Here is a 17854-nt window from a genome sequence, read left to right as displayed (position 1 = left end):
GGCAAGGCCACAAAGGCTGGAAGCGGTGGCTTGACGTGGAGAGTGTCAAGCAGACTCAGCCCTTGCCCGGGCTCTGAACATGACAGCTGCAGTGGAGTGCTGTGTCACAGAATCACAGTCACAGAACAGGTACGGTTGGAATGGACCATGGTGGGTCATCTAGTCCAACCTTCCTGCTCAAGCAGGGCTGTCCTAGAGCACATGGCACAGGATTGTGTCCAGACTTCTGGAGTATCTCCAATGAAGCATCCTCTACAACCTCTCTGGACAACTTCTTCAAGCATGTGGTCACCCACACAGCAAAGAAGTTCTTCCTCATGTTCAGGTGGAACTTCTGTGCATCAGTTTCTGCCCACTGCCTGGCATCCTAGTGCTTGGCACTACTGAGAGGAGCCCAGCTCCATCTCTTTGGCACATCCACACGCCCCTCCTTTTAGACATTTATACACATCAATGATGTCCCCTCTCAGTAGTCTCTTCTCGAGACTGAACAGGCCCAACTCCCTCAGCCTTTCCTCCTAAGGATGATACTCCAGTTCCCCAAACACCCTCACTGCTCTGCACTCCTCGAGTGCTCACAGATTTTGGATACCTGCACACCAAATCTACCCTGAACCCGCCTGGGGCTCAGAGGTGCCCGCTGAGGCAGAACCATGTTCCCACGTTAAAACAAAAAAGTGTGGGGTTTTCCTCACAAAACCCGCCTTCCCCCCGAGCACCCGCACGCCTGGGCCGCTAGCGCGCAGTCGGCACAGGGCCCGCAGCCGCCGGTGCCCGTCGGTGGCCGGGGAGCCCTCGGCGGGGCGGGGAGGGGCAGGGCCGGGGACGCGCTGCCTCCCGCCGCCGCCGTTCACTTCCTGGTTCCTCCCGGCGGCCGCTCCACCTCCGCGCTAGGGGCGGGCGGCCGGGCGGCGGAAGGGGGGGTGCGGTGCCGTGCCGTGCCGTGCCGTGCCGTGCCGTGCCGCTGCCGGCGCGGGGGCGGCGGGGCGCGCCGGACCCGCGGCGGCGGCGGCGGCCACTGGGGTAGGTGGGTGCGACTGACAGCGCGGGGCGGGGGGTGCTGGGGGGCGAGCAGGTGTGTACGCTGGCGGAGCGGGAACTGGGAGCAGAGAGCTGGGAACAGGGAGCGGGCCGCCGGTGGATGCCATCCCGCCGCCGCCTGCGCCGCTCCGCCAGCCGCCCCCGGCCCCGCCGCTGTCCCCGGTGTCCCCGGCCCGCGCGGCCCCTCGGCGGTGCGGGGGCCCGGCGGCGGCGCGGCCGCCCGAGGGCGGCGCGGGGCTCCACATCCCTCGGCGGGGCCCCCGGGCCGGGCCGGGCGGCGGGTCGTGTCCCGCAGCGGCGTCCCCAGGACCTGTGGGCATCGGTCCGGAAACGGGAGGAGGGCTCCCGCTCTCACCTCGCCGCCTTCCAGCGCTGGGCTTTAAATACTGGGAAGCTGAACACGTTAAATGATAGCGTGCTAAATACGTGGTTTAGGTCTGCTCCGCGGCCTTTCGGAGCAGCGTCGAGTCCACTAGGCAGGAAATTTAAAGTCGGAGCCTCCAGCGATTTCGTCGTGGTCCTGTGACCTGTCAGTGGATTGCAGTGGTCCTGTAATTTGCTGATGCGTTGCGGCGATGGGACGTGCCCGCCAGCGAGCAGCTGGACAGCGAGTGGAGCTGACCCTGTCGCTTCCGAGGTGGCCCTGGTCACCGGGCGTGTGGCAGGATCTGGCAACATCGGCCAGATTCCCCCGGCATCGGGAATAATCCGTGGTAAACCATGGCTCTGTGCTGTGGTGGGTTTAGTTGAAATGGATGGCAAGTTTTACGTGGCAGTAGCAAGCGATCCGGACTGGTTTAGAACGGCAGCTTCTAAGTGTTACTGGAGTAGTTCTGTAAGGTAAATTTTTAAGAAGCAAGAGTTCACAATGGCTCGTTAGGAAATAGTCTTCAAGAAAACAATCAAGAAAACAGGCCTTGAGAAGGAGGGGGCAGCAGTCTGTTGCCTGATGGGCTCTCCACTTGGTGTGTACTATTGAGGGATGTGAGATGGACAGCAAAGGTCGTTCAGATCTCTTTCCTTGATCTCGACTCAGAAAAGAATAACTGTGTTTTTCAGCATGAGAGAGAGCGACAGTATGCCAGACTCCTGGCACAGCAAAGGTGTATATGGAATGTCAGATCTGTAGGAAAGGAGCTCAAATTTGGATGGTTGTTCTGATACGGTGGAATCACAGAGAGGGGAGGGACCGGTGACTTACAGTGAGTGACTGCATTGGGTGTCTTGTGGTGCACATAGCAAGGCATTAGTGAGGACCATGTTTTCCTTTGCTTAATGAAAGCAACAAATAAGTCTAAGCGTAGCATTACAGGCATTTCAGTGGTAAGTGTCATCATAAGGGGAGCCACGCCGTTCTTACGCCTTTTAAAAATGCAGCCCCATGTGCAATAAAGATCTGCTCCCTCAAAGTCTATGACTCTGTCAGCGTAGCTCTTGGTGCTGCCTCACTGATGCAATAGTGTTTGTCACACCAGAGGGACCTGCTGCTGGTAGTAAGTTGAGTCTGACTGAATGTTCATTGAGATTTAGAAGGTGTGGCCCAGAACTCTTCTGTGTTTATAGGTTTATGAAAGGACAAATATCAGGTCTGCCTAAAACCCAAAATATTTGTTGTGACATCTAGGACCTTCAGCAGTAACATCTATTGGGTATTCTCATGTATGTTTCTGCTTCCTTTTAATTTTCATTTGAAGTGATGTAGTTACAGACAAGGGTGTCTATTTCAGTGTGAAATTGCTTGTTTGGTTGTGGACAAAAGTACACAAATGTAATTTAATCCAAATAATGGGAGCAGGGTGCAAGAAGATGAATGCTTAATTCCTCAGCAGATGAAGGTTTGCTGTGCCGAAGTAGTTATGTGTTTTTTGTGGGCAGTTTTCCTTTGCATCAGCAAAGGGGAACAGCTGACAGTCTTCATCAGTATGTGTGTATCCTGGGCAGCAGTAGCTCAGCTTTGGTGAAACTCTTTTTCTTACCTAAAATGAATTTACTTTTCTCAATGGGTCGATTGCTGTGCACCTCCAGAAGAACAGGAGCTATCAGTGTTGCATAGTCCACACAGTTTAAACTTGTGTGTTGCATTATTTCAGAGAGACTTGCTCAGGGAGCTGGTTTTACTGTGCAAACATTTCCCATAGAGCTGTAACAGGGCATCTCTTCTGTAGAGGAGACTAGATGGGCACCCACAGTGGTGTCAGTCTGAAATGGACTGGCTGTGGCTCGGCCAGTCTCTGCAGATGTTAGTTGGCTGAGCTTATGCTTTGCTCTGCAGTGTAGACATGACCTTTTTCTTAGGGCGGTATTCGGGAATATAGTTTTTCTGCCTTCTTGACGGAAGACAGCAGATAATGTAAAATATGACACGACAGAATAGCTTCTTGTCAGTTTTTATTTCCCCTGTCCTGTGCTTAGCTGGTTGATGCAAACTAAATGTGACCAATTATACCTGGAATATCATATTTAACCTGTGCATGTAACTGATCTGAAGCTTTGGGTTTTGTTCAAGAAAACGAGAAGTTAAAGCTTTCCTAATTGAAGCTGTGTGTTTCCTGGGTTGTACAGGCAATAAGGAAAGAAGATAGCCCTTGCCTGGAACTGCAGTGCAGCAAGTCTGCCAGTAACACTTCACACATTGTCCTTTTGAGAGGGAGTCCAAAAACATGAGCCAGCTTGTCTGTACGGTGTGGGTGCCAAAGACCTCCCCATATGGCAGCAGTTCCCTGCTAGTGAGGTGCAAGGTGTTAAGGCAAGGTGCAGCTAGGGACTGGCTCACTGCACGGGAGCGCTGGCCTGTTAACTCCTGTTGCCTGCTCCTGGCTGTGCCCCCAGCCTGGGGGCTGCTTGGGAGTTCTTCTGGAGACTGGAGTGAGAGATCTGTCTAAGCTTATAGCCTTATATCTCTTTGCACCACCAAGTTACAAGGTGGCCATGCTGAACTCGTGCTGTTACGGAAGAAGAGGCAGGAGTGCAAGAGGAGGGGAAAAAAGAGAGAGAGGATAGGCATGGGAAAGTAAAGAAGTGAAGGGGAAGGGTACAGCAGCAGAGCTCAGCTAGAAAAACGCTGGGAAACATTATTCCAGGAGCAAGTAAAACAGCAAGTAAAAAAAGGAGACAGAAGACTCACTGTTAAGATCCTTCAACAACAGAGGAATGTTGAATGAGAGGAAATGCAAGGCCTTTGTTGATGTTCCTGCTCCTGGGCTGGTGGTGGATGATGTGTTTGTCATGTTCAGCCGTGAGTTTTGCAATAATGCAGAACTGACAGGGGTGACCAATCTTAAATGTGGTGCAGCATACAGAAGTTAAAACAAGTGGGCTGAAGCTGAAACAGTGTGAGTGAGCAAAGGTACTGTAAAATACTATGCTCTTAAAAAAAAAAAAAAAGGTAAAAAAAGACATATACAGGCTTAGTTGGAAGGCAGTAGTTCCATACCATAGATTACAGAGAGGACTGTAACAGATGATAAAGGTAGGTAATGTGATATACATCTTTGTTCTTTGCAGTGGCCACTTGAATTACAGATGTCCAATACAACACGGAATAGATAAGGAAGATATTATATATGGTAGCTGGTCTTGTCTTGAACTCTTTGTATTTCAAAATAAAAATTAAAGTTTACGCACAGAAATTATTTTTTATGGCAGCAAGGATCTCTTCTACTTGCCAGCGCTAAAGTGAGCAAAACAAGAAATGCTTAGTTTGCCAACTCAGATGTTCTTTGCTGTTTCAAAAGCTTTAACCTACAGCAACTTTGTAGCTGCAGGTTTTTCCAGTTCTCTAAGTAGCAGCATATGTTTCTTCTAATTGTGATTTTAACTTTGCAGGATAGAGGTGATAATTTTTTGGTCCCTGTGTTTTAATGTGCTATTTTAATGTATGCCCTGTATCTGTGGTTGGCTTAGGGATCTGCTTAGGTGTAGTATGTAGATTTGAAGTCTAAATGCCTTACAGCCTTTCTACCTACATCTTTACCTACCCATAAGTGGCAAGGCAGAATAATAAACTATAGTCAGGGGAATGAAATCAGAGAGTGACTTGTTCACGCTTGTGAAGAGGGGACTGTAGCAAAAGCAGGTGAGAGCCAAATCCTGCAATAGACCATCTTGAGTGAAAATGTATGTCTGGTAGTTAAAGTGCTCTTTCTGCCTTGAAAGATAGTAGTTAGAATTTTTTTTTTTTAGACTAGAGGTGTTCTGCCAGCTTCTTATTATGATTAACACTTTAAAGCTGCAGCTCTTTCCTGCTCCGCAAAACATATTCCTTATGCCATGAAAGTTGTGTAGTTTTTAAAATTGAAACTAAATATAATACCAGTTCTATAGATAAGCCTTCGCCTTTATTTTTTGTCTTTCTTAAAAATAAAAAGTTGATAAAGGACAAATTGAGAATTTACATTCCCCTAATCCAGTGGCTTGCTGTTTTAAGTCCTGAGTCAGCATGTATATTGCAAAGCTGTCTAGAAGACCAGGACAGGTTCTCCTGTTTTGTCTCTCATGAGGCTGTGCATTGAGGATAACTGCAATGCTGTGGGAGAGCATGACATCCCCATCTGTTGTTTTCTGTTTCCTGCTGCAATCTCTCCTGCACAATTGTTCTTTCCTGCCAGTGCTTAACTTTAGATAGGTGGCAATGCAAAAAGGATGGTATGTGCAGGATTAATATCGCTCTTTTGACATGGGTTAAGTAGCTTGTGTGTATTTGTTCTATTGGGAAACTGTGAGATTGAGGTGAAAGAATTTCTCTGATGGCCTTGCAGCTCTGATAATGAAAAACTTATCAATGGTTCATTACTTAATGACAGTTTTATAAAGTACCTTCTATCACTGATGAAAGACTTATACGATCACTGGCTTTGTGATCAGACCAAGTCAGATCCAAGTCTGACCTCAGTCTTGGTGCCCTTGTGATTTGTGCCCTGTTTCTACATGTTGCCCCAATTTTGTTACTCATCCATAGTGGTCCAGTGTTTTTGTACCTTGGACAGTAACTACATTGTCTTTGCTCTCCTTTGCTCAGGCTAGCAGCTGACAGGCCTTTTGGTGGGGATGCAATCACCAGATAACTCAGACTCTTAGGTCAATCTTTATTGCATTATAATTTATTTATACAATACATGTGCATTAGTTAAGCAGAAATGATACAGACATTAACCAGGAATCTGTTCCCATCCACCCTGAGAGACTGCATACCACAAGCATCAGGATAGGGAAACCTCTGTATTTGTAATTCAGAAAACATGGCCTTATTTTTCTTTCAGTTCTACTAAAGGAATTCCTCTGGCATTCCTCTGGTTGAAGTTGTTTCTTGTCTACACTGATGTAAATTAGAGGAGGATTGAGGCGTTTGTGCCTTATGTGGCTGCATCTCTTTTGAAGCTCATCCTGATCCAAGCCCTCAGGATGGAGTTTCTAGATATGACAGACATATTTGAGATAATTTCCTCCTCCCCTTTCTCTCCTTAGGGGGAAGTGCCTGCTGTATATTTGCACTCCTATTCAAATGTGTTCTTCAGGAAGGCATGACTTCAGTTAAATCTTCCCCTCTAATAAGATGTTTCTAATAAAAATAATGAAAATATTATTTTAGTGTGAGCCATTTTTACTAAGGTCTTGTTCACGTGTGACGTCTTTGAAGTAAGAAATAGATTAAATGTAGAAAATAACATTAAAATAGTTGTTGTTATAAACAGCTTTGTAAACAATTACTATAAAGCATTGTAGTGCAGCCATTTACTCCCTTTATGTATAAAATAATGTTATAAATTGGTTACCATCTGGTTTTATGTGCTCTCTATTCCCCTTTTCAAGGGAGATAATTCAAGCCTGTGCTTTTACCCTCAGGAAACACAAATTTATTTTAAGCCTTGTAATTTCTTAAAGATTTTTTTGCCCCATTTTTCTTCAGTATGGGAACTGAAAGTATTCAAACTGTCTGACTTCTGGAGCCAAAGGATTCAGGAGACTCTTGAGATGTTTGTGAGCCTTTTGCTAAAAGCAGATGCATAGCTGGTAATGTAGTATTTAGGCTGTAGCTATACTCCTTAATGTAGCCTGAATTTCCAGGAGAAAAGTGAAAAAGTATCTGTGGTAGGCACAATCCCGTTCCCTGCTCCTGGAGGAGGGCTGGCAGCGCCGACTTTGCCCTGTGATAATTCGATCTGAGTCATTTCCGTGCCCGCTTCTTCCCTGTTGCCTTTGTCATTGTAACCCAAGAGAAGGTTTTTACCCCTTTGGGATTTTAGCCCAAATTGGGCATCGCGTTTGTTTTGTTTGTTGTTTGTTTGGTATTTTTAACCATGTGTGAAGTCCAAGAAGTATTCCAATGGAAGTACGGCTCTCTGTAGCAAATTTGAGCCTGCTAATAATAGGTTTGCTTTTTTTAGCTGCCTTTCACAGACCTGTTAGAAGTGTCCCACTGACCCTCCAGGGTTTTGTAAACCAGAGGCTGGAAACTGCCATGCCCATGGATATCTGGATGGATCTGCAGGAGACTGCCTGAAATTCTCAGCATAGCTGGTCTGTTTTGTTTTACTCCTGAGATCATATAAAGTTTTTTAGGCCTTGCAGGAGCCATTAGGAAAGTACATATAAATACTGATATTTTTTTATTATCTCTGCTTTTTCAAGTTTTCACAAGCTTGTTAGGTTTTGGTTGCATGGAAGTGTGGCAGGAGAAGCATAGATAAAAACCCTTTTAGTTAGGAAACTCACCTTTTCTTATGTCTCTTGCAAAGGTGGATTAAATAAGCAGTGTTTTAATCTATGCAGTTTTATGTGCAGAAAAAATGAAATAAACTTAAAAATGAATTCTGCAGTTTCTGTCTGTCTGGAGCTGACTGATTTTGTTTAAAAGGACATCTGTCCTGTGGATCTAGATTGCCTGCCTTAGCTGATGTGAATACAGTATGACTAGTTATGTATGTCTGCTTCATTTTGATGATAAAAAAAATTAACTTTAGTGTTGTTTGTCAGCTCTCAAGGTACTCTGTCATAAAAGCTGTTTGGAAGTATTTCTTCAAAGTAAATAACAAACTGAAAACCTAAAAAAGGTCCGTGATCTGCCCTGATCTCTCTTCTTTTTATTCTTTTCTTCCCCCACTATTGTTTTCATGTAGTTGGCAGAACTTGAAATTCACCTAGTTCATATGACAGAATGAAAATGTAACCTCTTCCCAGAGTTCAGTGTTAATGGACTTGTAATAGAGGAAATGGTTGCAATGCACGTAGTAATGCTATAGTTCTGCAAGTCATACCCATGTGCTTGACTTCACTGACATGAATAATTACATGAAAATCAGCAGGTTCACAATGATGGTGGTTTTAAGCTTGCTGTAAGTTTTACATAAGAACCTCAGGTAGCTTTCAGGCACTTACTGGGTGAAGGCCCACATAATTTGTTTATACATTCGTAGCAAATTCTTTGGTTGTCACAGGCCATTAAAAACCAGATTTTTTTGACGTGGCTTATGGCAAGTTAAAAAGACAGTTGATATAGGGTGTAATAGCATATTTTAAGTGTTCATTGTAGCAGGAAGTGGATTTTCATTTTTGTTTAAATTTCTAATTTATTTATTACATGTTTTTTGATTGTTCCTGTATTGCCAATTGCCCCCAGATTAAAAAAAAGGTCTTTGCTCTGTCATGTCATTAAGATGAATTGGTGTGTGTGTTGTCATTGTATCTCACACTTACCTAGTGGCCTCTCTTGTAGCCTGACACCGAGATTAAGTCCTTAAGGCCTTTGCCTACATTGTTTACATATTGTTTGCTCCAGAGCAGGAGGAGCTGACATATTCCATCTGTATTATAAATGAAGTTCATATGCAGCGTGATTGAAAGGCAAACCAGTAAGGGCAAGTTACTGCTTCCACCCTGCTACAACCTTTTCTTTGTTGTTGTATTGCTTATCTGAAGATACCAAACTGGACAACATAAACCAAAACAGATGTTTGTGTATATAAGAACAAGGAATTAAAAAACCCCACTAACTGGGTCATGTAGGAGGGAAGCTGAGATTTTAAGCTCCTATAGCTTGACTCTTAAGATAATGAACAGTAAAACACATATGTATTTCTTGAGCAAGGTATGGTGTTTAGGTACTGATTTATTTTGTTGCCTAATGAGGCCTCTAAAGCAAGCATTAAATGGCAGAATACATTAAATAACAAAACGGTTCTCTAGCCATATTTAGGGGCCTGTGCTCTGTCCTCTTAACTCATTACAGAAATGAATCTCCAGACTTTAAACTGAGATGACATCAGGGCTCCTTCCAGTTTCTCTTTGGACAGTTATAGCAATAGATTTTTCTTTTTTTTTTTTTTTTTTTTTTTCCCAGTTTAGCTCAATAATATTTCTGAGAGAGAGCTGTAGAGCTTTTATTGGACTGAAACTACTTCCTGCACTTGCAAGAGAGATTAAGTTTTATTTCACTGCTGAAATGTGCTGTTCAGGACTAAACCCACAGCTTAATCACTGTGTATTTGTTCAGCTTTCAGTCAGTCTTTGCTAATACTGACCTTAAGGTGACTTGTCAGACTGATTCCTTTGTTAAATAGGAGTTTGCTTTTCCCGTGACCGTTTGATTCCTTTGCTTTGGGATACAAAACCATAGGGGGAAAAAAAGGCACAGAGTCTAGGCAAAAAATCCCGAGAGTCTGTGTTCAGGACTGTCCCAGCTTGTTACTGCACCTGATGTGTCAAGTGTAAACTTTCAATTGCAAGTTGAACACCTAAATTACAGTTTTCTTTCTTACTTTTTATTGTAATGTGATATTCTTGTCAATTAAACACTGCTGTCAGGTGTGAGTCTTTAATTATGTCAGTTTTATTTTGAGCTGGCAAACAAGCATAGCAATTTTAATAAGCTGATTAAACAATTCAGTGAAGGTTAACTTGTTTCCTTGAGGGAGTGGAAGAGCTAAGTCTTAGAAATACTTATGAAGTCTGTGTGAATGTTTGAATACATAGTTGTCCTTATAGCAGTTGTGAAAAACAGGAGAAAAGGTATGCATCTACTAGTATGTATAGATTTATCTGAACTTAGACTGCCAGATTGTTTGGGTAATCGCTGTTTACAAAAATTACATAGCTTGTCTTTCCAAGTATCAGGAATCATGAGGGTAAATTATAGCTGTGGTTAAAATACAGAGGAATTACAACGTGTTATGTGAATTTTGTGAATGAGGAGTGGGTTTTTTGTTGTGGGCTTTTTTCTTCTCAAAGTAAATGACATCCTCACAAGGACATTTTCATCTTGATATTTCTGTTCTGTGTGATGTGTGTATAAATACAAGACTGATATGCCATAACATTAATCCACGTGACTCTCTTCAGATTCATAAACCATCTTAAACTTGTTTGGCAGCATACTAAATGTTCAAAGTGGAAAGATAAGAAAATACTTAATTCTCCTAGTTTATTTATACAAGCTGTGTTAGAAAACAAATACTGTAGATTGTCTGGTTCATCAGCTTCTGTGCACTTAGGAAGTTTGTGCTTCTGGCTTTTGTTTCTCAGCAATTCCAGTACCTCTGTTCGTGTTACTCGCACTCAAGCGCACAAAGCTCATAATTTCTGTGCTTGGATGTAGTTAATCATCCTGCTCATTAATAACCTTATTCTTTGGCCATGAAAGAATAATTGTCCTTTTATGAATTTGGTCTTCTTATAATAACAGCTGAAAAGTAAACTATCATTTCCTTCCCTGTTGAGACAGGGGCAGCGGCATCTCCATTTAGATTGGTGTTAGGAGGAGTAGAGCTTTCTTCTTGTACTTGGAACTTAGCCATAGAACCTGGAAAAAAGTTTTAAGTCCTTGGGATTTCTGCAATTCTCTCACTGTGTTTTATGTAAAATATGTCAATTTTTAAACAATTAATAACTAAAATAGCTTTAGGGTGAACTTTCTTGGCTGAAGGCATAATTGGTGGTGAACATTTTCTCTGAATTTAAATGGCATAATGAACACTTATTTTGCAAAGCCATGAGAATAAGCCTTACATTTGGAAATAGCAGGAGGCTGATACCTTCAATTCAGGGATCTGTGATTCAGTGCATTTGGTAGTGGAATTATTGTAACCATTTTTGTAAAAAGTGGGTCTTTAGAGGGTGTAGTGTTATGAAGCTTTTAGAGCACTGAGCAAATACTCTGAGTAGAAGTTGTTTGGAAGAGTTTGCTGGGTGTGTAAAGAGCTACTTTCAAAGCGTAGCATTCCAGGTGTGCTCCAGCATTGAGTGGTGGATGGATTGAGTGCAGATGGATTGATGCCTTGCCAAAGACTTAGGAGCACCTTCTCTGTTTTCTCTAATGCCTGCATTTGGTCGGAGTTACATAGAAACACAAGCACGGTGCATACCTGGAGCATTACTGTTCCTGGTTACAAGATGGCTCTTACTCTTTGGATAGACAAGGCGTCTGCAGAGCTGGGGAGGAGAGGACAGGGTCAGTGTTGGTCCTCTGGCTACAGTAGAGTGGAGTTGACTGGAAAATGGGAAGCAAAGCAAATGCTGTTGAGGGATGGAGCAAAGGTGGCAGGAGAGGCATGGCAAAGCAGAAAACTTCCAAGGGATGTAAGGCCAGAGGAGGAGGTGAGAGTGGGGGACAACTGTTGTTGGGAAATTATGTCCTCCAGCCAAGACTAGAAGTTCCTGTCAAGATCTTTTCTGGGTTGTGTCTTAATCAGTTCCTGCAAATCTGACTGTACAGCTGTTTGTTTTTGCACTTTTACCCCAAAACTGGGAGTCAATGGGTAAGGAGAAGGGAAGCCTCTTCTGCTTGCTTAGTTTCCCAGGATGCATAGGAAAGACCCTTTCCTTCTCCAAATACGAAGCAGCAAAAAGGGACCCTGCCAGGTGTGACAGGACTTTCTCTTCTCCCCCTCAAAGTGGCAGTGGCGGTGCCAAGTTCTTGCTTCAGTTCCTGTTGTGGCCGCACCTGTTGGCTCCTACCTGATGACTTTTTCTTCAGTAAAATGCTTGTTGCCTTTCCACTTAGGGAGGTGGAGGTGGCACACAGGTAGACCTAGTGTGTAATTAAGCACTTCTTAAAAGCACTTAGAGTCTTCTGAGTAAGGAGTGTTCCGATAAGTGCAGGAGTGTGGTTTCTCAATCCATTATTTTGTGTTTGACTTATTTACCTTTTTTGCTTTTTCATTTCACTTTCTGCACTTTTCCCATGTGATGACCATGCAGTTATGTGAACAGAGGTCTGGGTGTCTGGTAGAACAGTGAGCACTGACTCTCACTGACAGTGAGTTTCTGACTCTCTTTCAGATGCAAGTATGGACATAATAGCCTATGATGATTTCTCCAGTCCACCGCTTCAGAGATATTGAAAGGACACCTGAATACCTCCAGCCGGAAAAGTGTGTTCCACCTCCTAGCCGCGCTTCCCTGGGAACAATGTGGTTTATTCGAGATGGCTGTGGTATTGCATGTGCTGTCGTTACCTGGATGCTGGTGTTCTATGCCGACTTTGTAGTCCTTCTTGTCATGCTAGTTCCATCGAGAGATTATGTTTATAGTGTCATCAATGGCACACTGTTCAACACCTTGGCTTTCCTCGCTTTGGCGTCACATTTTCGTGCTATGCTGACAGATCCAGTAAGTATACACCTCTCTCTGTGTGTCTCGGAAAGAAACAGGTGGTGTTTTTCTTGTCTGCTAGGTGTTGGGTAAATCAGTTGCTGAGTGAGTGGCAGATTTAAATAATTTTTGTGTGTCAGCCTGCTGAGTGAGGCTGCTGATGTGGTATGCTAATTTTTCGTCCCACTCAAGTTGGATGCAAAATCAAGGACCCAGCATTAGATTCCTGGTGTGTGAGCAGCTCCTCTTCCTGCACTGGGAAGGAGAATGTTTCTCTCTGATGCTGTTTTCTCCCCAGTGGCAGATATTTTGTTTGTGGCTTGTTGTGTCTTGACAAACAGGAAAGCTGGAAAAGCTGGTTTTGGTTGTCTGCCTTGGCAAGTATTGCTTCAGCAGAACAGAGCAGAATATGTGTTGTTTTGAAAAGCTGTGTTACCATCTCTCATTCTACTGATTTTGTTGAGTGTATTGGACAAGGCTGAAATAAATATGGTCTGAGCATGCTAAGAGATGGCAGTTCTTAGGCAAGTTGGGAAGCATCAGACTTGGGAGGTCCCCTTGTATGTATCCTTCAGACATTGCTTTGAGAGATCATATCTGCTGCTTTCTCATCTTTCAGTTTGTGACAAGATAAAGTTTAGCACCCTGATGCTAATTCCAAATGGCCTGTGATGGTTTATTTTACTTAATAACCTCTGGACAGCAGACTCAGTTCAAAACCCCATCTCCAGTAGTCAGTGGAAGGAAAGACAAGCTTAGACTTCTCCTGTCTCCTTCCTCACAAATGTTGCTGCTGCTGGGAGTGGTGGTGTGCCTCTGGTAACTCTGCTCCTTCCAAATGTTATTTCCCACTTGAAACCTTGTTAGGTGCAGACTTCAGTGTAATCTGTGTTCCTTAGATTCCAGCTCCTTCAGAAGCCTCAGTGCTGCAGAAATGGCTTGATTTGGGGTAGTCTCACAGTTTGTGGTGAAGACTGTTGAATTGCATGCTACTGCTGCTGGGCAGAAGTATAAGCAGTACTTTATCCTCTGGACTCGGAAATAGAGGATTGCAGCAGTTTGTTAAGATAGTTTGTACCCTAAGGGTGGTTGTTAATTATTGTTTGTTGTGTGATTTTTGTGCTTAGGGACCTTCAGGTGGCTGGAATTACTTTGCAGAGTTAGCAGCAGCTCTTGTGAAACAAAATCTGTATTTTGAAATGCGCTAGTTGGAGCAGGGTTGTAGAAGCAGATACAATTTGTTGAGAGTAATTGGGAAAAGATATATTAATTCCTTGTGTGAGGTGGGATTTATGTATGTGGATGGCGAGCCAGTGGGATTTTGTTTCATTTTTATAGTGAGAAATTCAGTTAAATAAAATGCATGAAGGAAGCTACAGAGAAGGGATGCACTAACATCTGGCAGACAGTGAGTCTGGGATTAAGGAAGCTTCCAGGACATGGGGGAACCAGGGGCATATGTAAGATGAGAATGAAACAAAATGCACTGCTGAGGCAAACAAGCAGAATTCTTATTATAAATAAATGAACAACTCAGTTCTTCACAATTGATAGTGTGTGTCCTGCATTTCAGGAACTGCTTCCAATGGGTCCTTGTTAAGAACATTCCTGAAGTTTTGAGCTTTGCTGCATACTTAAGAGAGAGACCATGAGTTGTAGCAATTTTGTGGAAATTGTTTTTGGTAATTTTTAAATTAGGCCTATTGGGAAAAACTCCCCAAAGATTGCTTAAAAAAGCCCCATACTACTAGTTTAATGTGTAGTTCTCTCACTCGTGTATCACTCCTGTTTATTGCTGTTAGGAGGTTGTACAGATTATTGAAAAGAGACTCTTTCATCAGAAATCTATTGAAATACTGCATCTCTGGTTTTATTTCAATTTAAAAAGCCTTAAATACACAGAAATAAATTGTGCCAATGTACCAGCAGTGATTTCATACACCATGTTTCATGGCACTTTTTTTTTTCTTGGAGCAGAGGGAGTTTCTTTGGTTTGTTTGTTGGGTTTTGTTATGGTTTTTTTTTTTTTTTTTTTTGCCCCTATAAAGACTGGAAACTCAAGAACTTGGGCTCCTATAGCAGCAATATGCTACCTATTTAAAGATACACTTTAAAGTGGAAGTTGCACAGCTAAGAATGTTTTACCTGGTCTTACTCAGATGTGACAATTCTTAGTGTTCACTGTTTGAATGTTAAACCCCAGTTTAAATAGCAAATACATAATGGAAGCATAACTATAAATACATGAGTTATTTACCAGCAACTCCTAGTGTACACAATACTTCTAAAGAAGCTGCTTCTACTGGCATAAAGCATCTGCACTTTTCAGTGTGTGATATGAAACACTGACATGATAAATTTGTTGATGTGAAAAGAGGGATGAGGATTCTTAAATATTTAAAGGTTACTATGGGACTACAAAAGACTAATTTCTTAAGTGGAGGTTTATTGATGTTTAAAAAAAAACAACAAAAGCCCCACCAAAATTATGTGTAAGTATGTGGTTCCATATTTTAAGACCACATTTAAATTTCTTTTCTGAATCGTCTTGTTCTTCTTGAAAGTCTATTGATCTTAGGGAAGCTTTTATTTCTCCTTCTTTCTGCCCCTCCCATAGTTTTAAGTCATCTTGTTGTTCTTAGCAGCCATAATGCCCACAAGTTAATCTCCTGGTTTGTTTTTTTTTTTTCCTGCAGGGTGCTGTACCCAAAGGTAATGCCACAAAAGAGTTCATCGAGAGTTTACAGCTAAAACCAGGACAGGTGGTTTACAAGTGCCCAAAGTGTTGTAGCATCAAACCAGACAGAGCACATCACTGCAGGTAAAGTCTGTTCTGAGGATGGCTGTTTCACCAAGACCTCAAGAATTATTCACCAGTGTACCTTGTTATTGCAGTCTGAGACTGGAGCGGGTCAGTTGAGGGATTGACATACAAATTCTGTTGCCAATAGTACCAGACACATTTAAGCTTCTCAGAACAAATCTCATACCTTTTCTGACAAATTTTTGTATATAGGAGGCTGGGGCTACTTCGTGCAAAGTGAGAAACACTTAAAATTTTTGAATGCTGCCTTGGTTCCAGACTTCTAACTGACATTCCATAAATTTTCATGTACACATGACTTGAAAAGAGACATTCTATCGCAAAATGCATAGAAATCCATAAAACATCTCCCAAAGGGTCAGTGTCTTTTCCTTTTTTTTTTTTAATTTACAAATCCATTTGTCTAACTGTGTATTCTATTTAGAAGTGATATTTAAGTTAAAACTAAAGTGCAGGTAACTGTATATTTTTTTAAGAGTTCAGACTTCCACATTTTCATTGAGTACTGTGACTTTGTTTTGTGCTGTGTGATAGATCAGTATGCCTACTGATCTGTCATGTCCTTTCTTTTTCTGGTAGGATAAACTTCCTGGAAGAGAGTAACTGATAGTGAGCTTTTTAGTACTAAAGGCAGTGAGCAAAAAAATAACTACTTCCTAAAATTCTCTTCTGCTTTTAAAGCAAGCGAACCTGCTTTCCAGTAAGTAGTTAATAAGTTTGCACTGGTGTCACTTCCTTGCCTACTCAAAAACTAATACATACAGAGAGAACTCTTACCTGGGCTAGTGCTGATTCATGCAGTGGTCTTGTGGGGAGGGAAATACATGGTAATGAGCTGAGCAAACTTGTCCTGCTGTTTGCTTTTTTCATATTTGTTTTCAGAGCTTCTGTTTGCAAATGTTTTTCTGTTTTTGTTGGTTTTGGGGCTTTTGTAATTTTAATGAAAACTGGGAGTCGGTTATTCAGCAGGATCAATGTGGTCATGCCTATCACTTATTAATGCTGCTGTAAAATCCCCTGTGACAACTTTTCAATTATGAATGAAACTTCGCATCTAAAATGCTGTTTGGATGATGACTCACAGTATAGGTAAATGAAAAGGACTCTGGCTAAACACAAAGCCTTGTCAGCATGGTACTTTATTCTGTCCTTTAAGATAAGTTTTTAGACATTAAGATTTGGGAAGGTGATCCACTGACCAATGATGCTATTGAGAATCTTCAGTCAGACATTTTTTGTTTGTGGCCTAGGGAGATTTATTAGACTTTAAGACACCAAGGTTGAGCATATACAGATACTGCTAGCTGTATGCCAGAGGGAGCAGAGTGTTTTTGATGAATGTGCTATTTAGTGAGTTCCCTGTACCCAGTAAACTAGTCCTGCCAGCGTTTGGAAGTTGGGTGGTTGAATGGGGGAAGTGTTGAGTATGGGCAATCCCTGCTCCCTGTAGTGTTTAGTTATGGTTTCTGTGTTTCCTTTTCCACCGGCTAGCTTCCTGTTGTGCCTTTCATCCAACTGTTTTTGGTATGTGTGCATGGAATAAAACTCCCCTCCCACCCTCCTCTCCTGTCTCTTTCACATCTGTGGCTTGGCTGCTCCAGGTTGTCCCTCTGGGGAAGCGGGAGCAGTTGGAGGGATGCTTGGGTGCTCACCTCTTCTAAAGCCCAAGGGAAGTGTGTGCAATCCTGCACACAGGGAGGCATCCTCCTCTTTCACCATCTTCCTCACCTTACCCCTTCCTTTTTTTTTTAATCACAATGAGAAATACTTGTCTTTAAAGTACATTACCTGGCAGATAAATTTCTTTTACTGTGCCTGCTGATTTTAGACCCCATGTAGCTCCAAATAATTTTAAGCTGGTTATTCTGGCAAAACAAGGCTTTTCTTCTTTCCCACTACACATGCGACTGACAGGTGGTAGGGCACCCATGTCTGCCTAAGGAGAAGGAGCTCCTGATCTGCCTGCCTAGACTTCCATTTAGGATCAGGCCTATAGCAACTCATTTGTTTTTCAGACATAGCACATATCCTTGGGGATTATGCTCTCCCACCAATTAAAGTGAGTGAAAGGCTGTTCTGACAGAGAGATTTTCTATTATTTATTCATACATGCTGATAAGAACATATTTCTGTTTTCATTTGAGTTTCCCTTAAGTGTTTGGGTGTTGAAGTTTATTATTTTTATTAAGGTCAAGATGCTTTTTGTTATAAGAATAAAAATAAAATTAGCAGAGCGCGTAGCCCTTTCTGTTTCATTGCTGCCAGAGTTGTTCTGGAATGGCTGTTTCCTTTCTAGGTCTATTGTTTATTTGCTTTGGGGTTTTGTGTTTTTTCATATTTGATTTCTGTGCTTGTTTGTACAATGTGGTATCAGGAGACTGACTGCCTTTCGTCTCCTATCCCATG

General features: G+C 42.6%; 1 protein-coding gene across 4 annotated transcripts in view; it reads left to right on the top strand.

Annotated features, from left to right (window-relative positions):
• Positions 1-898: 898 nt before the first annotated feature.
• ZDHHC3 (zDHHC palmitoyltransferase 3) overlaps positions 899-17854 on the top strand; it is a 33785-nt gene continuing 16829 nt past the window's right edge. For 3 of the 4 annotated variants that reach the window (XM_030265153.4, XM_072925818.1, XM_030265154.4), the window contains exons 1-3: positions 899-1023; positions 12313-12642; positions 15321-15445. In XM_030265153.4, coding sequence (XP_030121013.1) covers positions 12337-12642; positions 15321-15445 — 431 coding nt within the window. In that variant the 5' untranslated portion in view covers positions 899-1023; positions 12313-12336. Of the gene's footprint in view, positions 1028-12312; positions 12643-15320; positions 15446-17854 lie in introns of all 4 variants that reach the window. The other variant, XM_041714522.2, reaches the window with a different exon arrangement.

This window comes from Taeniopygia guttata, chromosome 2 (assembly GCF_048771995.1).
Source record: "Taeniopygia guttata chromosome 2, bTaeGut7.mat, whole genome shotgun sequence".
Taxonomy (NCBI): Eukaryota; Metazoa; Chordata; class Aves; order Passeriformes; family Estrildidae; genus Taeniopygia; species Taeniopygia guttata.
Note: the sequence above shows the minus strand (reverse complement) of the source record. Positions and strands in the feature narration are given on the sequence as shown.